Source organism: Hypomesus nipponensis, chromosome 26 (assembly GCF_054491055.1).
Source record: "Hypomesus nipponensis isolate SF chromosome 26, ASM5449105v1, whole genome shotgun sequence".
Classification (NCBI taxonomy): domain Eukaryota; kingdom Metazoa; phylum Chordata; class Actinopteri; order Osmeriformes; family Osmeridae; genus Hypomesus; species Hypomesus nipponensis.
In genome coordinates this window covers 9,662,370-9,683,978 of record NC_140386.1, presented here as the reverse complement: position 1 = coordinate 9,683,978, position 21,609 = coordinate 9,662,370, and the positions used below count along the sequence as shown (strand labels likewise).

The 21,609-nt window shown below is 47.6% G+C and overlaps 3 protein-coding genes across 3 annotated transcripts; 2 read left to right on the top strand and 1 right to left on the bottom strand.

The window, feature by feature from the left end:
- Positions 1–152: 152 nt before the first annotated feature.
- Positions 153–3,387, top strand: LOC146221391 (cytochrome P450 2J2-like). Its single transcript, XM_084692358.1, has 9 exons — positions 153–479; positions 584–746; positions 929–1,078; positions 1,185–1,345; positions 1,449–1,625; positions 1,715–1,856; positions 1,977–2,164; positions 2,252–2,393; positions 2,722–3,387. Exons 1-9 carry the CDS (start codon positions 297–299, stop codon positions 2,895–2,897), a joined length of 1,482 nt encoding a protein of 493 aa, XP_084548484.1. The 5' UTR covers positions 153–296; the 3' UTR covers positions 2,898–3,387.
- A 1,837-nt stretch (positions 3,388–5,224) lies between these two features.
- LOC146221390 (cytochrome P450 2J2-like) lies at positions 5,225–8,680 on the top strand. Its single transcript, XM_084693187.1, has 9 exons — positions 5,225–5,555; positions 5,660–5,822; positions 6,216–6,365; positions 6,447–6,607; positions 6,687–6,863; positions 6,966–7,107; positions 7,216–7,403; positions 7,638–7,779; positions 8,103–8,680. Exons 1-9 carry the CDS (start codon positions 5,373–5,375, stop codon positions 8,276–8,278), a joined length of 1,482 nt encoding a protein of 493 aa, XP_084549313.1. The 5' UTR covers positions 5,225–5,372; the 3' UTR covers positions 8,279–8,680.
- A 792-nt stretch (positions 8,681–9,472) lies between these two features.
- Positions 9,473–19,802, bottom strand: hook1 (hook microtubule-tethering protein 1). The gene is made up of 22 exons (XM_084693186.1): positions 19,648–19,802; positions 18,724–18,809; positions 18,333–18,405; positions 16,290–16,340; positions 16,062–16,194; positions 15,878–15,945; positions 15,488–15,550; positions 15,257–15,340; positions 14,119–14,282; positions 13,865–14,005; positions 13,446–13,647; positions 13,260–13,370; positions 13,090–13,177; positions 12,894–12,954; positions 12,524–12,664; positions 12,178–12,265; positions 12,013–12,044; positions 11,821–11,903; positions 11,310–11,410; positions 11,117–11,218; positions 10,786–10,854; positions 9,473–10,443 (listed from the first exon to the last, which is right to left on the bottom strand). The coding sequence occupies exons 1-22, from the start codon at positions 19,687–19,689 to the stop codon at positions 10,288–10,290; spliced, it is 2,139 nt and encodes a 712-aa protein (XP_084549312.1). The 5' UTR covers positions 19,690–19,802; the 3' UTR covers positions 9,473–10,287.
- Positions 19,803–21,609: the final 1,807 nt, after the last annotated feature.

Sequence of the window (21,609 nt, the reverse complement as noted above, 5' to 3'; positions counted from 1 at the left end):
CTTTGCGCAATTAATGGGTACTACTGATAACCAGCCAATTGTATAGTTGTTTCAAATGAGAAGAATGTCCAGTTGGGGCCTCTCACACTGCCTGCCCCTCCTCCCTCCCTCCATGGCAAAAATGTTTTCTGGATTTCCTGGAATCCCCTTTGGCAGTGTAGGGGGAGTAGCTGCAGAGAACAGACGTGCTTCTGCATCGAGCTTCAAGACCAGAACCAGACCAGTAGGAAGTTATTTCAAGCAGGACAGTCTGCAGCAACATTCATCTTTTCATACCGGGGGTCTTGCAGTAAAGCATGATTATTTACAAGGTCTTTGAGTTCCTCGACCTCACAGGCTGGCTGGTGTTCATCTCAGTCTTTCTGCTGGTGGCGGACATGATCAGAAACAGGAGTCCCCCCAACTTCCCTCCCGGACCTCGACCCCTGCCGATCCTGGGAAATGTCTTCACTGGAGTGGACTTCAAGACCATGACAAAGGTTTGCAGAAAGTAGAGAAACATTGAAGAGATTGTTGTTTAATGTGGCTGTGCAGCAGTTCCTCCAGACCTCCAGTGTTTCTGATGGTGTGTCTCCCCCACCAGCTGTCTGAGGAGTACGGGCCTGTGTTCAGCTTGAGGAGAGGAAGTGAGAGGGTCGTGTTTGTGTCCAGCTACAAGATGGTGAAGGAAGCTCTGGTGAATCAGCTGGACAGCTTTGCAGATCGCCCCATCATCCCGTTGTTCCACGTTGTCTTCAAAGGAATCGGTGAGCATGTGGCAACGACTAAACACTCACTTCATGTTTTCAAAGTTGGAAAAAGTTGGGTTGAATTTTAGTTATTTGCAATGGTGTCAGGCTGGCTAGTCGTTCACCAATATCTGACTTCATGCTGTTTTCTCATTGGTCCAGGCATAACTAAGTTTCATACTGCTTCCTCATTGGTCCAGGCATAGCTTTAAGCAATGGCTATCTTTGGAAGATGCAGAGGAAGTTTGCCAACACCCACCTGCGTCAGTTTGGCGGGGGGAAGAAGACCTTGGAGAAAAACATTGAACAGGAGAGCACCTTCCTCTGTGAAGCGTTTCAAGAAAAACAAGGTACTGGTGAAAACAGTTGGTCCTCATCAGTTTCAGGCTGTTTGTATGTTGTCTAACTGGTTACCAACTGGTCCAAAGTTCTGTCCTGCTGTGATTGTACTTCCAGGAATGGCTTTCAATCCACATTACCTTCTAAAAACGGCAGTGGGAAACGTGATCTCCAGTGTGGTGTTTGGTCATCGTTTTGACTACAGAGACGACAACTTCCAGAACCTTCTGTGCTTGGACAATGAAGCCGTCCTGCTGGCTGGCACAGCAAGAGCTCAGGTCACACATCTCGACTCAGAGAAGCTTCGGTGAATGATCATCCTTGGATTTTGTAAACAGCTAAATAAATCCTAACAAATCTGCCTGTTTATCCTTCCACCAGCTGTACGATGCCTTCCCCGGCCTCTTCCGTTATCTGCCTGGACCACATCAAACCATCCACGCCAACTACCGCCATATCACTGGCTTCCTGGAGAAGGAAGTGGAGGCTCACCAGAAGAACTGGGACCCCGAGGACCCCCGAGATTTCATCGACACGTACCTGACGGAGATGGGCCAGGTACACACCCATTTTGGATAGAGATGGTAGTGCACTGTGAGGACACTGGAAGGTAACATCCCATGACCCCCTGCTGTTTCCTCCTGTAGAAGATGGAGGACCCTAAAGCTGGCTTCAACATCGAGTCACTGGTGGTGTGCATGCTGGACCTGTTTGAGGCTGGAACAGAGTCTGCAGCCACTACCCTACGCTGGGCCCTGGTCTACATGATGAACTACCCAGAGATTCAAGGTGAAAACAGTCCCAACTACCATCTCATTGCTCATTCGTAAACACAATTCATGACGACATTCCCTTTGTGTGTGTGTTAAGCTACATCATTTGAATCTCAGAGTCTGTTCCACCACACAGAGAAGGTCCAGGCTGAGATAGACAGAGTGATTGGACAGTCACGCCAGCCCACCATGGCCGACAGACCCAACATGCCCTACACGGATGCTGTCATCCATGAGACCCAGCGGTTGGGAAATATCGTCCCGTTGGGCTTCCCTAAAATGGCCAGCAAAGACTCCACTCTGGGGGGGTATTTCATACCCAAGGTAAAATCACAACGTTCAAATCACCCTCAGCGTGATTGAAGGTTTTATGGCTACTGGTTCCCTCATTACTGTCGTCCCTCTCCCCAGGGGACTGCGATTATAACCAACCTCGCTACGGTGCTGTTCGATAAGGACGAGTGGGAGACTCCAGACTCCTTCAACCCAGGACACTTCTTAGACTCACAAGGACAGTTCCGGAAAAGAGAGGCCTTCATGCCATTCTCAGCAGGTGACACAATCTCTCTGATTTCAAAGCTATCAAACTTGAAGTTGCTAACAAGAACTGTGAAAAGTTAATTGGGGTAAAACATTGTACTTCTGGGCTAGCTTTTTTTTATTTTATTTTTTTACTAAGTAAATAATTCAGTAAGAAAAGATTAAAAAACTGAGCAGATTTGAGTTGCTCGTTCCCTGAAACACAACAAATCGAGTTAGCACAAATGCTAAATCTTTTATGGGATGAGTGACTTGATGGCTACCCAAGCCATAATCTTCCCTCTGATCTGAAGGGACCTTATCTATCTTCTTCATGCCCATGCTGAGTGCTTCCCCCTCAGGCAGGAGAGTGTGTCTAGGGGAGAACCTGGCCAGGATGGAGCTGTTCATCTTCTTCACCTCCATGCTGCAGAGGTTCACCTTCTCTCCTCCACCTGGAGAGATGCCCAGCATGGAGGGGCTCATGGGGTTCACCTACTCCCCTGAGGAGTTCCTGGTGCAAGCCCACCTGCGTTGATCCCCCTGGCTTGCAGTGGCCGGTCCTTTGAGAACCAGGGGAGCCTGAGGCTGGAGGACTTGGCCACTGGAACTACCATTCTCTATGTAGGGTGTGGTGTTACTACATTATATAACCAAGTGACATGCTTAAATGCTAGAAGGTATTCAGTTAGCAGATGCATTCATTCAAAGAAAAATCAAGGGAAATCGGAACCAGGGAGATCTGAACCAGGGACTTCTTCATGTGCAGGGAAAGGCTCTAACCACTGAGCTATAGCCATATGTACATAATGTTATGGCACACGCATTTTAACAAAATATGTCTGAAAAGATAAAACCTACCTCAAATATTTTCTTGGACTAAGGGTTCTCGGTATGATGAACTTTGCTTCAATTAGGGACACGGGCTAATGATTGAATGACCACAGAAAGTAGAGTTTGTGTTGAAAAAGCGCACTGTTTTCCTGGAATTATTTACAGGATGAAATAAAGTTGTGTATAGCCACTGATTATAAGATACATGTGTGTTATTTAAAAACAAGGAGCATTTCTGAAATGACCATGAACAACCTTGAGTAAATAAACGTTCTCCAGTGTTCTTTCTCTTATATAACAAGGCATTGTGTTTTCTGGCAAGCGTCCAACATTCCGCTCTGCTACTCACCCCTTCCCCCCCCCCCCCTCCCTACCCCCTCATCTCTGCTGTGTTTACACCCCTCAGTAACATTCATTAACATTTAAACTCTTCTGACCTGAAGGGTTCCTAATGCAAGGGCACAAGGAAAGTGTCTGTTATCACCCAGCGGGAAATACAAACCCCATTAATACCCTAAGGCTACATTTAGTAGATTAATTGTTTTAGATTGAAAACGAAGGATTCAATGAATTAAAGATGAACACAGCCCAGGTTGTATTTAGTTTTAACAGATGGTTCAGAAGAACATAAAGGACAACTGGGTCTCACACAAAGATGTATTCAAATAAAACCAGTGAACATTCATTAACAGTGTTGGGAACGTTACCGAAAATGAGTAATTAGTTACAGTTACTAGTTACTTATTTCAGAAGTAACTGCATTACTTTACTAGTTACTGCATAGACAAGTAATTGGTTACAAGGGAAAGTAACGTTTGTTACTTTTAATTCCCTGCTTCTATTATCAAATTAACGCACACATAGTTAAAAAAAAAAGGTGTGTTGCAGTGGAACAGTGTGGGACAAGACAACTGTAAAATGTTTTTATCATTGTATGTTGCTAATTTGTTGACTGAAGGCAACGGACACAACTGTTGACATAGGTCGCATGTCTTGACAACATACCTGGCAATCAGTCTGTTTAGTTCTGCCTGGCTAAGAGACTGGAAATGCTTCGGCCTCGGCTGTTTTGATGAAGTGGCTCCCGACTGCAGATCAGCGGAGCTAGCACTGGGGTCTTTCGCGATTAGCTTTGTAGAATTTGTGTTGTTTTACTAGGTGCTTGTGAAAATTATAATTACTATTCTTCGCAGTGGATAAAGTTCTCGCACCTGCACACAAGCTACAACTAACCAGTATATTTTCATTCTTGATATGGACAAGGGAAAAATAATGTCGATGTTTCCATGACAAAAAGCTTGTACGGTCCGAACTGTCGGCCATTGTGTGGGCTGGTCTAAAATGCGGATTGATTCATTCATACACTGCGTCGCCGTAATCTTGTTTAAATTAGATTAAACTAGGAAATTGGGGAATTCATGCAAGAAAAAAGTAACGAGTAACGAGCCCGTTTAAATGTCATTAATATAACTGCGTTATTTAATTGAAAAAAGTAATTAGTGACATTACTAGTTACCACCAAAAGTAGTGGAGTTGCAGTAACGCGTTATTTCCAGCTGCTCATTAATAACCACCGGATGATATTGTGGCATCTGATTAATCATAAAACTAATGCTAGTTTGTATGTGTGAGGTGTGTTGATAATTCAAGTGCTGCCTTGTAGCTGGACAGCTGTGTGTGTGAGAGAGAGAGGGAGAGAGAGAGAGAGAGAGAGAGAGAGAGAGAGAGAGAGAGAGGGAGATAGAGGTGATCTCCGGTGATACGGTCAAAGGTTCACATTGTTCTGGGATCATGAAGCGGGTACATGCCAGTGTGTGTGTTTGTATTTGTATAAACTTTATTGTGAACTAATGTGACACGTATCCACCCGATTCCTTGCTCCACTGTCTGTGAGTGCTGGGGGAACACGACAGTGCAATATCCAAGTTGTAGTTTTTTGGCCTACTTAATGTTGGTTGATTTCAAAGAGCTCTGGCTGGATAGGTCATGCTGCTTTGTAAACAAGACTTCATCCCCCTGATTCATCTCCTCCCCCTGGCAGTGTAGGGGGAGTAGCTGCAGAGAGCAGACGTGCTTCTGCATCGAGCTTCAAGACCAGAACCAGACCAGCAGGCAGGGTCGCAGCAGGACAGTCTGCAGCAACATTCATCCTTTCATACCGGGGGTCTTGCAGTAAAGCATGATTATTTACAAGGTCTTTGAGTTCCTCGACCTCACAGGCTGGCTGGTGTTCATCTCAGTCTTTCTGCTGGTGGCGGACATGATCAGAAACAGGAGTCCCCCCAACTTCCCTCCCGGACCTCGACCCCTGCCGATCCTGGGAAATGTATTCACTGGAGTGGACTTCAAGACCATGACAAAGGTTTGCAGAAAGTAGAGAAACATTGAAGAGATTGTTGTTTAATGTGGCTGTGCAGCAGTTCCTCCAGACCTCCAGTGTTTCTGATGGTGTGTCTCCCCCACCAGCTGTCTGAGGAGTACGGGCCTGTGTTCAGCTTGAGGAGAGGAAGTGAGAGGGTCGTGTTTGTGTCCAGCTACAAGATGGTGAAGGAAGCTCTGGTGAATCAGCTGGACAGCTTTGCAGATCGCCCCATCATCCCGTTGTTCCACGTCATCTATGGAGGGCTTGGTGAGCGCGCGACCCTCGGTAGTCAGATGGCTGAGCGGTTAGGGAGTTGGGCTATTGAGTTGGTTTGATTCCCAGCTGTGCCAAATGACATTGTGTCCTTGGGCAAGGTACTTCACTCTACTTGGCTCGGGGAGAATGTTCCTGTACTTAATGTAAGTCGCTCTGGATAAGAGCGTCTGCTCGATGTAAATGTAATGTGGCAACAACTGAACACTCATCTCATGTTGTCAAAGTTTAAGTAGTTTAAGTATTTTAGTCACTTTCAACGGCATCAGGGTGGCTTGGTTGCTTTAAACAACTTCCTCATTGGTCCAGAAATAGCTTTAAGATTCATACTACTTTATCATTGGTCCAGGCATAACTAAGTTTCATACTGCTTCCTCATTGGTCCAGGAATATCTTTAAGCAATGGCTATCTGTGGAAGATGCAGAGGAAGTTTGCCAACACCCACCTGCGTCAGTTTGGCGGGGGGAAGAAGACCTTGGAGAAATACATTGAACAGGAGAGCACCTTCCTCTGTGAGGCGTTTAAAGAAGAACAAGGTAGCTACCGATGAATGCTAAAAACAAACATTTCATCTCATATGAAAGTCCTGCTTTGATTTGCTGTAAATGTATTTCCAGGAAAGCCTTTCAATCCCCATTTCCTTCTGAAAAACGCTGTGGGAAACATAGTATCCTATGTGGTGTTTGGTCATCGCTTTGACTACAGCGATGAGAAATTCCAGAACCTTCTGCGTCTGAACCATGAGGCCATCCTCTTGTCTGGCACAACAAGAGCTCAGGTCACACATCTCGACTCAGACATGCTTTAAGAATCTTTTTAAGATCCTGAACAAATCTGCCTGTTTATCCTTCCACCAGCTGTACGATGCCTTCCCCGGCCTCTTCAGTTATCTGCCTGGACCACATCACACCATCCACGCCAACTACCGCACAATCATCAACTTCCTGAAGAAGGAGGTGGAGGCTCACCAGAAGAACTGGGACCCCGAGGACCCCCGAGATTACATCGACACGTACCTGACGGAGATCGGCCAGGTACACACACACACACACACCTGACAGTGATCTGCCAGTTCTGGTATACACCAATGACACTGGAAGGTAACATCTCATGACCTGTGTTGTTTCTTACTGTAGAGGACGGACGATCCTCAAGCTGGCTTCAACACTGAGACGCTCGTGATATGTGGTATGGACCTGATTGAGGCCGGGACAGAGACCACAGCCACAACACTACGCTGGGCCCTGGTCTACTTGCTGAACTACCCTGACATTCAAGGTGAAATCAACATTTCATAAAAATGTATAAACGTAATTAATAACAACATCCCTTGGTGTGTGTGTTAAGCTACATCATTTGAATCTCAGAGTCTGTTCCACCACACAGAGAAGGTCCAGGCTGAGATAGACAGAGTGATTGGACAGTCACGCCAGCCCACCATGGCCGACAGACCCAACATGCCCTACACGGACGCTGTCATCCATGAGATCCAGAGGATTGGTAACATCGCACCTCTGGCCTTCCCTAGAATGGCCAGCAAAGACTCCACTCTGGGGGGGTATTTCATACCCAAGGTAAAATCACAACGTTCAAATCACAAGTGATTTAAGGTTTGAAGGCTGTCGGTTTCTTAATAACGTCGTAATGATTAAAATAATACCGTAGTCATTTAGAAAACACTTTAATCTACAATTAGGTAAAGTTCAGGTGAGACTTGAACTGGAGACCTCTTCGCCCACTACCAAGTGCTCTAACCACTAAGCTTAACTCTCCCGTCATTGTGTGTTCCTTTATCATCGTGTCCCCAGGGGACTGCGATTATAACCAACCTCGCTACGGTGCTGTTCGATAAGGACGAGTGGGAGACTCCAGACTCCTTCAACCCAGGACACTTCTTAGACTCACAAGGACAGTTCCGGAAAAGAGAGGCCTTCATGCCATTCTCAGCAGGTGACACAATCTCTCTGATTTCAAAGCTATCAAACTTGAAGTTGCTAACAAGAACTGTGAAAAGTTTGTACTTAGATTGTACTTCTGGGGTAGATTTTTTTATTTTATTTTTTTTACTAAGTAAGTAATTCAGTAAGAAAAGCTTTAAAAACTGAGCAGATTTGAGTTGCTAGTTCCCTGAAACACAACAAATCGAGTTAGCACAAATGCTAAATCTTTTATGGGATGAGTGACTTGATGGCTCCCCAAGCCATAATCTTCCCTCTGATCTGAAGGGACCTTATCTATCTTCTTCATGCCCATGCTGAGTGCTTCCCCCTCAGGGAGGAGAGTGTGTCTAGGGGAGAACCTGGCCAGGATGGAGCTGTTCATCTTCTTCACCTCCATGCTGCAGAGGTTCACCTTCTCTCCTCCACCTGGAGAGATGCCCAGCATGGAGGGGCTCATGGGGTTCACCTACTCCCCTGAGGAGTTCCTGGTGCAAGCCCACCTGCGTTGATCCCCCTGGCTTGCAGTGGCCGGTCCTTTGAGAACCAGGGGAGCCTGAGGCTGGAGGACTTGGCCACTGGAACTACCATTCTCTATGTAGGGTGTGGTGTTACTACATTATATAACCAAGTGACATGCTTAAATGCTAGAAAAGTTAGAAAGTACATAATATGTTGCACACATCTTTTCTGACAATCCTGTTATCTGTTAAAATATACAGCAAGACTGACTTTCTTCAAAATTGTTTTTTCTCTTGAACTAAAAGTACTAAAAGTATACATTACTCAAAAGCTGCTTGTCATGACTTGTTTTACATACCAGTGAGTTATGCTATGATGAACTTTGCTTCAAGTACCCTAATGCACGTGGCTAATGAATGACTACAGAAAATAAAGTTCATGTTTGTGATTGAGTTAAGTGTATTCTTAGAATTATTTACAGGATAAAGTTCAGTTCTGTAGCTCATGAAAAGTTTATAATCTCCTCTGTCAAAAGAAACAGGAGACATTCCTCAACAGTTCAACTAAGAGTCACTGCTTTTTCCACACGCCATGTCTTACACAACAAGCACTTTGTTTACACTGGCAAGACTAATGGCCAGCCTGTCAGCCAACAGTGTAGAAAGTAGAAAGAAGGCAAATAACTTATCCTTGTAGGATGTTAGAACAGCGACCCCTGGTCAGTTTTAGATCGTTCATTGGTTTTGGTACACTTGTCCAAAGGACCCTCATTTTATCTGACAGTGCCACCTAGCGAATTGGATAACCATGGACCGGAAAATAATATTTTCACGTTTTTGGGCCTCAAATGTTTTGGGCTCTAATTGTTGCGGTTAAAACTTTTTGGCGTCAAATTTTCACGACTCAAATTTCCAGCTCCAATTTTTTAGGTTAAAAATTTTGGGATCTGAATTTCACCATTCGAAGCAGTCTGAATTGTGTTTTATTTCAATATCTGGAGCTTGAAAAAGAATAAATCTGAATGGGATCAGATTATTTATTTATTTACATTGAAAGAAATTCATATTTACATTTTTTAAAAGGTGAATTCCAAACCAACACATTCGGTGGTGGTTAAATTTCATTATTGATTTGTTTCCATACATCATAGCCATTTCAAGTTGCCATATCCCCCCCCCCCCCCCAAAATCCCAACATAATAACAAATTGTCATGACAAAAGAATCCAACATGCACAGTTTCCAATTACCCTAAATCAAACAAACATTTATTGATTTTTTACTCTGAACCTTTCGTTAAAGTCACGATATGTGAACAGCATCTTCAACCACTACGATCTACTCTGAGCAGCAGTCACCAGATTTAGGCAGAACCATGACCTCTACCCTCACCGCTTCTCTACATCTGCATTTAAATATCCCCCCCCTGCTCCTCCAACATACATCAAACAAACACACCTTTCTGAAAAAGTAATGTACTCATGTATTCATTCTTAACAAGAAAATTAAAGATTTAAGACTTCTGGGTGTATAATAGTGTTTTTTTCGTTGTCTATTTTAACAGTGGACGTGTCCCCTGGATGAACGTTCACAGTAGGATCCCTCCAGTTCTCCTTCCAGGCAGGAGCCCCACATCCCAGCATCCTTTGCTCAGAGTCTCAGCAAACTCAAAGAAGTAGACTCCCAGAGTCAGTCATAGAGGAACACTCAGTGTGATCAGGGAGGACATGAGGTTTACTGTCTAGTTAATAATCTGCTTAGGAGGACCAACCCTACAGAGTCCACTAGTCCTACAGAGTCCACTAGTCCTAGACAGTCCACTAGCTCAAGTGTAGACAGATCGTGTGCTTAAGGTCACTTGAGTGCTCCCTTAGAAAAGGGGCAAGGGCGTGACTAGTTGCGTTCTTGTGATGGTGTTATATCTCCACGGAGACGCCTGGGCTGGTGTTCTATCTCCACGGAAAGGCCTGGGCTGGTGCTCTATCTCCACGGAGACGCCTGGGCTGGTGTTCTGTCTCCGTGGCGGCCGGCAGGAGGATGGCTGTGCGAAGGAGGCGTGTCCTATTGGGAGGCGGCGGCCGGAACGCTGATGGAGCCGGCGCGTCGCTGAGCGTTGCTCACCTGACGCTGCTGGGACAGGAAGGACTGGCCGGGCGGAGCCAGGGAGGCACGCCCCCCCAAGCGACCTTCGATGGCCAGCTTCTGGAAGTTCAGGCTCTGGGGGGGAGAGAGAGAAGAGAGGAGGGTGGAAGAAAGAAGAGATAAGGGGGGGGGGGGAGGGGAGGAGGAAAGAGGAGAGAAGTAGGGGGGGGGGGAGGAAAGAGGAGAGAAGGAGAGGGGGAGGAGGAAAGAGGAGAGAAGAGAGAAGGAGAGGGGGAGGAGGAAAGAGGAGAGAAGAGAGAAGGAGGGAGGACAGAGGAGAGAAGAGAGAAGGAGGGAGGACAGAGGAGAGAAGAGAGAAGTAGGGGGGGGGGGAGGAAAGAGGAGAGAAGAGATAAGTATGGAGGGAGGAGTTAAACCAGTAGAAGACCCTGCTCCAGTGTGTGCAGCTCGTCCTACCTTGTTATACCAGGCCGTCACTATCAGCTTCTCTTCGTACTCTCTCAGCTTGGCCTGCTCGCACTCACGCTGCCAAGCACAGGGAGAGAGGCGGTCACACACACACACACACACAGGGAGAGGCGGTCACACACACACACACACACACAGGGAGAGGCGGTCACACACACACACACACACACACAGGGAGAGGCGGTCACACACACACACAGGGAGAGGCGGTCACACACACACACAGGGAACAGGCTGTCACACACACACACACACACACACACACACACACACACACAGGGAGATAGGCCGTCACACACAGACAGACAGACAGACAGACCTCCAGTGTGAGGACCCTGTGGTCTCTCTCTGCCAGCTGGGTCTTCAGGGCCATGATCTCAGCCGTGGCAGGGTTCAGCTTGGGGTCCAGAGCCCGGATCACCTGGAGGTCAGGGGTCAGAGGTCAAAGGTCAGCGCTCCATCTGGGAGGACGTGTAAGTGTGTGTGAGTGTGAGAGTGTGTGAGGGTCTCACGTTGCGAGCTTTCTCCAGGTACGTCTTGTACCTGTCCTCCATAGCTCTCATGTCCTCGTCCTTCTTCCTCAACGCTGCAGTCAGCTCATCCACACGAACAGCTGGACACACACACACAGTCACAGTCAGTCGTGTTGTGGTTGCTAGGACTCACAGGTGTGTGTGTGTTGTGGTTGCTAGGACTCACAGGTGTGTGTGTGTTGTGGTTGCTAGGACTCACAGGTGTGTGTGTTGTAGTTGCTAGGACTCACAGGTGTGTGTGTGTTGTGGTTGCTAGGACTCACAGGTGTGTGTGTGTTGTGGTTGCTAGGACTCACAGGTGTGTGTGTTGTGGTTGCTAGGACTCACAGGTGTGTGTGTGTTGTGGTTGCTAGGACTCACAGGTGTGTGTGTGTTGTGGTTGCTAGGACTCACAGGTGTGTGTGTGTTGTGGTTGCTAGGACTCACAGGTGTGTGTGTGTTGTGGTTGCTAGGACTCACAGGTGTGTGTGTTGTGGTTGCTAGGACTCACAGGTGTGTGTGTTGTCAGGCTGCAGGTCGTCTAGAAGCTCCTTCTTCTTCAAGATCTCATCCTGAGCCTCGTTCAGCTGCACCCTGACCCAGACGCGCACACACACGCTATTATTTTGAAGGTCATTTTGGATTGGAAGTGCTGCTAGATGAATCTAATGGTGAGCCTGGGTGACATCATCGGTCTACTTACATGTGGGCATCCAGCTTCCTCTTCAAGTTAGACTGGGAAAGAAGAAAAACAAAATCCAATATGAAAAACCACATCCAAAACACACAGGGTTTATTAACGCTACAGTTTATAGAGGTCGTCTGTGCATGGAAACGGTGGTGAAATGGTGCGTTTGTTTTGACTCACATCTTCAGACTTGGCTCCCTGATCCTGCAGGGCCTTCTGGAGGTCCTCCACCTCCTGCTGCAGCTCCCTGATACGTTCCTGACTCAGCCTGCACACAGGAAGTACATCTCTTCACATACAGGAAGTACATCACCTCACATACAGGAAGTACATCACCTCACATACAGGAAGTACATCACCTCGCACACAAGAAGTACATCACCTTTACATTTTAATCTTAATTCTCTAGTCTACTTGTCTTCACTGTTGGGAAGCCTGCAAATCTAACATTTCATTGAAAGTAACTATGTGCATTTTTCCATTATAAACATGAATCAGGTGATCCAGTTCACCAGGAGGCGTGTACCTGTTGTCAGTGTCCAGCTTGCAGCGGGTCCTGTGGGCGTCCTCCAGCTGCTCCTGCAGAGCCGCGATCCTCTCTCCCTCCTGGGGCTCCTGCTGCACGCGCAGCATTTTGTTCTCATGCTGCAGGCGGAGCAACTTCTCCCTGCAAAGACACTCCTGCTCACCAGGGGGCGCCACACAGCTGCTCTGGAGCAGTAACACACTCCTGGTCTCGAGAGAGACATGCTCTCGCTCGGGGGAGAGGAGGGTGTGTGTGTATGTGTGTGAGAGAGGGTAGGGAGGAGTGTGTGTGTGTGTGTGTGAGAGAGAGAGAGGGTAGAGAGGAGTGTGTGTGTGTGTGTGTGTTTGTGTGAGAGGGGGGAGTGTGTTACCTGTATTCAGTAGGCAGCATCTCAGAAGCCAGGTTGTCATGACTACCAGCAGAAAACATCCCTGTGGAAGAGATGAAACAACAACGTCCATAGGATCACTAAATACTGCCATGTTAATACCATATAACATGTCAAAGTTCAAATGTTCAAGGTCAAAGTTCAGCCTGACTGAAACTCTGGAGGGCCAATCAGATACCTGCTTGCAGAAGCTGGTCCTTCTGCACCTGGGAGCAATGCAGCTCCTCATTGGTCTCCTTCAGGGAGTCTCTCTCCACCATGATGCGCTGGTGATGCCAGGAAGCAGAGGGTCAAACCAGCTACACACACACACACACACACACACACACACCTTCAGTGCATCAATACCTCTTTCTCCTTGATCAAGGCGTCGTGTCTCTCCTCAAACTTCTTCATGTCGTATACTAGGTTGTCTGCTCGCCGCGACTCCTCTGACAGCTTCCTGTGGAGCTCCTGGACCTGTCGACACAATCCCACTCAACACCTGCCCTGGTGTGTGTGTGTGTGTGCATGTCTGGGTGTGTGTGGGTGTACCTGTCTCTTGTAGGTCTCCAGCTGTGTGCGGGCAGCGTTGGCCTTGCGTAGCTCCTCCTCCAGGCTGACGGTGTTGAGCATGTAGCTGTGGTTCCTCTCCTCCAGCAGCTTCACCTGTCTCCTCAGGTCCCCCACCTCCTCCAGCTTCCTCCTGTACGACTCCACACTCGCCTCCAGCTGCACCGCCCGGTCAGAGCAGCTCCTACATACACACACAGCCACACACACCACTAGTTTAGGAGAGTGAAGAGCACATATACACACTTCCTGGAAGGTTAGGAACACACACACACACACACACACACACACACACACACAGGCACACACACACACACACACACACACAGGCACACACACACACACACAGGCACACAGGCACACACACACACACACACACACACACACACACACACAGACACCTGAGGATGTCCAGTTCGTCCTTCAGGGCCCTGGACTCCTCTGCCAGGCTGGTCAGGTCGTTGTTACGCTGCTGGGTCTCCACCAGCTGTCTCTCCAGCTCCTGACAGTGGATACGGTAGTCATCCTTCGCTGCCTCCAGCCTGCACACACACACACACACACACACACACACACACAGTTAGTCCTACGTCAAACCTGAAGACACAAGAATACCCACTTGGTACTAGTTTCAAACCTACACAGACACACACACCTGAAGTTCTCCTCCTGCAAAGTGTCCAGCTGAATCTGCAGCTGGGAGTGCTTCTTCCCAGAGGGAGTGCCGGGCCCATGAAACGAGTCCAGCTGATTGGCTCTGTCCCTCAAAACGTCGTTCTCGGCCAACAGGCTGTTGCGCTCCTCCTGCAGCACCGTCACCTGACCAGGATCAGAACGTTGACATTTCCATAATACGTTCCTTCTGAGGTCAAAGCTCACAGTGCCTCTAGCGGCGGGAGGAGGGGGTGCGCATGGCTCCAGTCCTGCAGCAGGAAGACTGGCTGCTATGTCAGCTGGAAGCCAGGTTAGAGTCATCTCGCCCACTCTGGTTAAACATGCTTCACACATCCACACAGCTGTTCCTATTCAAACCAAGATACCCTTCAAACTTTACGTACAAAACAGATCACCTTTTAACTATACAAACCCAAGTTATTTTACAATCCCACATACAATTTACAAACTGTGTAAATCCCAGGTAAACCTTTACAATCCCAGGTAACCTTTACAACACAGGTAACCTTTACAACACAGGTAACCTTTACAACACAAGTTTAAGTGTCTTTGCAGCTCCAGTGTTAGCTGTGTTAGTCAGCCAGCCCAGAGCGTTAGTCAGGCCGGCCGGGCGGCCATCTTGGACTTACCTCCCCAGGACCACGCAGACCACAGATGGGGGATTTAACTCTGTCGAAAGTCCAGTTGAACACAGCATCAGAACCGAGCCAGCAGGCTGGGCTGTCCTGCCCCGGGAGTGGGAGTGTGTGTGTGTGTGTGTGTGCTTGTATGTGTGTGTGCGTCAGGGCTGTGCTGTGTTCAGGCAGTCTACTGTTCTTCTGCTACAGCAGCTCCACACAATAGAGCTGGCATCACACCAGAGAGAGAGAGAGAGAGAGACAGCGAGAGAGACAGAGACAGAGAGAGAGCGAGAGACAGAGAAAGACAGACAGAGAGAGAGAGACAGAGACAGAGACAGAGACAGAGACAGAGAGAGAGAGAGAGAGAGAGAGAGAGAGAGAGAGAGAGAGAGAGAGAGAGAGAGAGAGAGAGAGAGAGAACAGAAAGAGAGAGAGAGAGAACAGAAAGAGAGAGAGAGAGACAGAGAACAGGCAGGACTAGAAGCTTGTTGGTTCTACCTGCACATCCAGCTCCTGGCAGCGCTGAGCCAGCTCCTCCTTCTCTGCTCCGATCTCAACCAGCTCCTCCTGGGCTGTCTTCAGCTGGAGGGAGGACAGGAAGTCAACAGGAAGTTACTAGCAGGAGGGACAGGAAGTCAACAGGAAGTTACTAGCAGGAGGGACAGGAAGTCAACAGGAAGTGTAACAGGTGTGCTAGCAGGATGACATCAGTGTGACATCACCACATACCTGCAGCTCCAGGTCTCCAGGGGGCTGGGATCCAAACTGGACCACAGAGTCTTTCCTCATCAGCTGGGGAGCAGAGAGGGGAGGGAGGGAGAGACAGAGAGAGATACAGACAGACAGAGAGAGACAGAGAGAGAGACAGAGAGAGATACAGACAGACAGACAGACAGAGAGAGACAGAGAGAGAGACATAGAGAGACAGAGAGAGATACAGACAGACAGAGAGAGACAGAGAGAGAGACAGAGAGAGATACAGACAGACAGACAGACAGAGAGAGACAGAGAGATTGAGAGGGAAAGAGACAGAGAGAATATTCATTCAGGCCAGAATATCAACCAGCTCTGTAATAATAATCCCCTCCCAACACACACGCATACACACGACAGCCTCACCTCCTGGATGGCTGTCATGACAACGTGCTGCACAGATTCTTCTAGGGTCATGATGACCTGGATGTACTCTGAGAGGTCAAACACACACACACATTAATAGCCTAGTTTTGAACAACTTTGTTTTGCAGATCTAACATGGCTGTCCTGTGTGTGTGTGCGTGTGCGTGTGTGTGTGTGTGTGTACCTTGCTTGCGTTCACAGTTGACAGCACAGCCCAGTATGAGCTGCAACAGTCGTCCCAGCTGGCTAACGTGGCCATGCTCCGCTACCTGGGCCAGGTCTGGCAGGGGGAACTCTGCCATCTCCTGCACCAGAACCTGCCAGAGAACCCGGGGTTAGAACCTCACCCAGAGAGGACCCAGGGTTAGAACCTCAGACCCAGCCCGCTGAGAGAACCTCCAGCTCCTCCTACCTCGCTGTAGTAGTCCAGAATCATCTGCAGGATCTTCTTCAGGTTGTTCATCTGGAACAGAAGCAGGATTACATCATCTTAGGCTGAGGAAGAGGACAGGCATACACACACACACACGGTCAGACACACACACACACATGGTCAGACACACACACACACACACTGTCAGACACACACAAACACATGGTCAGACACACACACACACACACACTGTCAGACACACACACACACACGGTCAGACACACACACACACACACTGTCAGACACACACACACACACGGTCAGACACACACACACACACACTGTCAGACACACACACACGGTCAGACACACACACACACACGGTCAGACACACACACACACACTGTCAGACACACACACACACACATGGTCAGACACACACACACACACACGGTCAGACACACACACACACACACACACACACACACACACACACACACGGTCAGACACACACACACACACGGTCAGACACACACACACACACACGGTCAGACACACACACACACACGGTCAGACACACACACACACACGGTCAGACACACACACACACGGTCAGACACACACACACACACGGTCAGACACACACACACACACGGTCAGACACACACACACACATGGTCAGACACACACACACACACACTGTCAGACACACACACACACACTGTCAGACACACACACACACACACGGTCAGACACACACACACACACGGTCAGACACACACACACACACGGTCAGACACACACACACACACTGTCAGACACACACACACACACACGGTCAGACACACACACACACACAGTCACACACACACACACGGTCAGACACACACACACACATGGTCAGACACACACACACACACACGGTCAGACACACACACACACACGGTCAGACACACACACACGGTCAGACACACACACACACACGGTCAGACACACACACACACACACTGTCAGACACACACACACACACGGTCAGACACACACACACACACACTGTCAGACACACACACACGGTCAGACACACACACACACACGGTCAGACACACACACACACACACTGTCAGACACACACACACTGTCAGACACACACACACACACTGTCAGACACACACACACACACGGTCAGACACACACACACACACGGTCAGACACACACACACACACACACGGTCAGACACACACACACACACACACACACACACACACACACGGTCAGACACACACACACACACGGTCAGACACACACACACACACACACACACACACACGGTCAGACACACACACACACACGGTCAGACACACACACACACACACGGTCAGACACACACACACACACACACACACACATGGTCAGACACACACACACACACATGGTCAGACACACACACACACACGGTCAGACACACACACACACACACACACACACACACACACACGGTCAGACACACACACACACACGGTCAGACACACACACACACACACACACACACACACACACACACACGGTCAGACACACACACACACACGGTCAGACACACACACACACACACGGTCAGACACACACACACACACACACACACACACATGGTCAGACACACACACACACATGGTCAGACACACACACACACACACGGTCAGACACACACACACACATGGTCAGACACACACACACACACACGGTCAGACACACACACACACACTGTCAGACACACACACACACACATGGTCAGACACACACACACACACACTGTCAGACACACACACACACACGGTCAGACACACACACACACACTGTCAGACACACACACACACACGGTCAGACACACACACACACACACGGTCAGACACACACACACACACTGTCAGACACACACACACACACATGGTCAGACACACACACACACACACTGTCAGACACACACACACACACGGTCAGACACACACACACACACACGGTCAGACACACACACACACACGGTCAGACACACACACACACACGGTCAGACACACACACACCTTTACCTTCAGTCTCCAGTTGTCTCCCACGTCTTCTCTGATGCGACTGAGCCAGGCCTCAGAGAACCAGGCTGGGTCTCTGAAAGACACACACACACACACCACACACACACACACACCACACACACCACATGTGTGTGTTAGCCTAGTCATGCTCAGTGTCTGCCTCTCTGTCAGTTCATAGTCCAGCTTCAAACTGTGTTAGGAGACGTTCAGCCAGGAATTGCAGGTCACGGATACTAAGGTTAATGATAGACCGAGGATGAATTGTGTGTGTGGATGGGAGACAGAGAGAGAGACAGGAAGAGAGACACAGGGAAAGAGAGACAGACAGAGAGACAGAGATAGACAGACACACAAAGAGAGAGAGAGACAGAGAGAGGGAGAGAGGACCTACATCTGATGCAGAGCCTGGGACATGGCTGCTCCACTGGTGAGCTCCTCTGTTGTCCTGCATGGTGCTGATGTGTTGAAGGTCTGCAACTACAGCACACACACACATATAATCTGATGCGGAGGTCTGTATTGCCAAAACATCACACTTACTACTGAGGCAGCAGCAGGTACAGATATACTACCCTGAGCTGAATAATTCAAAGTTTTTAGACGGTGTCAGGTGAACTGTCAGAAACGACCACGTTCTGTTCAACCGCCTCGTTCAGAGTCATCGTGAACGCTCTTCTCTTAGGCCATATCTTCAAACTACCGGTTTAAGACTCTTGCTTCATTACTCAGTATCATGCAAGTGAGACTTCCCGGTCCTGAACTTTCCGGGAATGCGCTGAGACTCTTACATAACAGGTGCTAGAGAACTGGCACGTACAGTAAGAAACGTGAGTTCATGTAATTTTCTTCCCGAAGGAATATGGAAGGTTACGATAAAAAAAAAACCTTGCCTGCTGTTGATGTGTCAAGATAACATTTGATTGCAGCCACGTTATATACCACAAATATCTCCTGGATAATGAGATTAGCGGTCTAAATCGGACGAGGATCATTTCCATTGAGGGCAGTTTACGTCTTTGTTTATGTCTAGAATTAACTTGTAACATAACGCTTACCCTTAATTATGCACACGTATTCATCAAATTTGTGATACTTCCTAATGGCGGATAGACGATATTATAACAGAAATTTGATCAAATAGAATATTATGATAGAAGGGGTTCGTTTCCACCATCAAGCTTCATCGTTTCCTGGTAAGATAATCGCTGTCTCACACTACCTGCGACAGGTGCACGGTTCGGTTACCCGTCACCGATAACGGCAAAGAAGCAGAAACACGGCGGCACACTTCGAAAACACCAACACCCAAACTCACCCATATGATAAGGCTCTCACACAACGCAGTTGTATCATCCATTTCTGTTCCTTTAGATTTATCCTGGTATTTCCGGATAGTAAACCTTTCAACCAGAGGAGGGGGGAGAGAAGGAGGACAAGAAGGAGGGGGAGAGGAGGGGAGGGAAGCGCCATGTAGAGTTGCGTCAACGGAAGTTCAAAACGCTTGGACATCACGTGATGCATGTACAAACTAATAGGTCCCGGAAGCTCTTAGCGGCAAATTTGATTTTTGAGAAACGGAACTGCTGAAGAGCTTGCACCTTTTTACAGCAATAAACACATATCTAATGATGCTCTGAAACATGAAGAGCACGTCAAGGAGTTTGTATGAGTCCTTTCCTCGGTGTTGGACATTATTGTCTTCCGTGGTTTTCACTTTGCTGTGGTTCATAAGAGAATGTAGGCTACGGTTACTATAGTTTTCAAACTTCTTAGTAGATGGCCTATTAGAGTTCAGAAACAAGATAATGTCTTCAGATATATGTATCAATTTGTTGTGGCGTGTAAAAATTTATGATTAAACATCGGCGAAATAACAGTTTTAACTGTATTTAAGAAGGCGTTGCAAGGGAAATATTTATGTAAGATCTTCATATGAACTTCTTTAGTTTTATTTGATATAAAAAATCTAGGTGGATCTGACCATACATTTGCTGTTATCATTACAGGAAAAAATGTCCATCTCAGACTCGCTTGCACGCGAGAGCTGGAGAAGGGGAAGAGGGAGAGGAAGGATCCGTTCTAGGTGGGCCTGTATCACCAGCAGGCCTCCCAGCCCTCCCTCCTTCTAATTCTCAGTCTCAGACTCAGCAGCTGAGGAAAGGAGGAAGATGCTTGCCCAGGCTAAGGAGCTACAGGGGCAAATCTAGGTTCCCACTTTTGGGGGGTTAAGCCCCTAGATAAAACCTATTATTTTTCCTGTGACCCAGCAGAACTAGGGGGGTGTGGGGGCATGTTCCCTCAGAAGAAATTTTTCAAAATATCCTTTTAAATAGTGTCCTCTAGTGGGTTTTAGGAAGAAAAATTAACACATTTCGATTTAAAATATTAAAATATATATATATAATAAATAAAAGAAAATATTTTGGGGGGGCTAATGAAACTTTTGGGGGGGCTCCAGCCCCCCAAAATAGGGCTAGATACGCCCATGCTACAGAGGGAGGGAGGTAGAGGAGAAGCCTGGTAACGAACATGCATTTGGAGCAGGGAAACATCTAGAACATGCAGGACAGGGGTTCACTGAGGACAGGGTTAAGAACCACTGCCCCCTAGATTACATACTGGATTGTACACAAGGACCTAGGGCATGTACTACGAATCAAGATCAACATGCTCTGGATTAATTTCAGTTACTACTAGGCTACATGAAGCCTAACAATCGCAATCACGATAAGCGGTACCACAAACGGCGGTTATCAACTCTAACTCAACCCAGATCTTTCCAATCTAGAGACGTGCGCGTTCACATAAAGGGGTGGTGTTTGCGCCGTATGTTGGAACTCTTTCTGTTTTGCACCAGGCCATCACAGAAGTCACAGGAATCGCAGCCACTCCAAGTCCCCAGAGAGGTAAGAGTTTGAAGGACTGGATGTCGAAAATCACTGCCTCAATAGTTTTATAGCTTTCATTCGTATGTGTTGGTTAATGACAGAATATCACTGGCGCCGAAAATGGCAAAGAAAATGGCTGCCTAGGTAGACTCTCCTGCCAAAGTAAATTCCTTTTCTGCAAACTTTCATGGCGAATAAACACCAATTCTGATTCTCATCACAGCAAAGTTTTTCTTTTATCCAAAAAGAGCCACAAGAAAAGCTGGAGAGTAAATTAGTGATTTGTTTTGTAGCCTTGTGAAAGGCTTTTAATTTATATAAAAAAAAGGTTTGTCTTACATTTATATAAATAAAGAACTTGTAAATAATTAGAACGCATCATTAGGGGA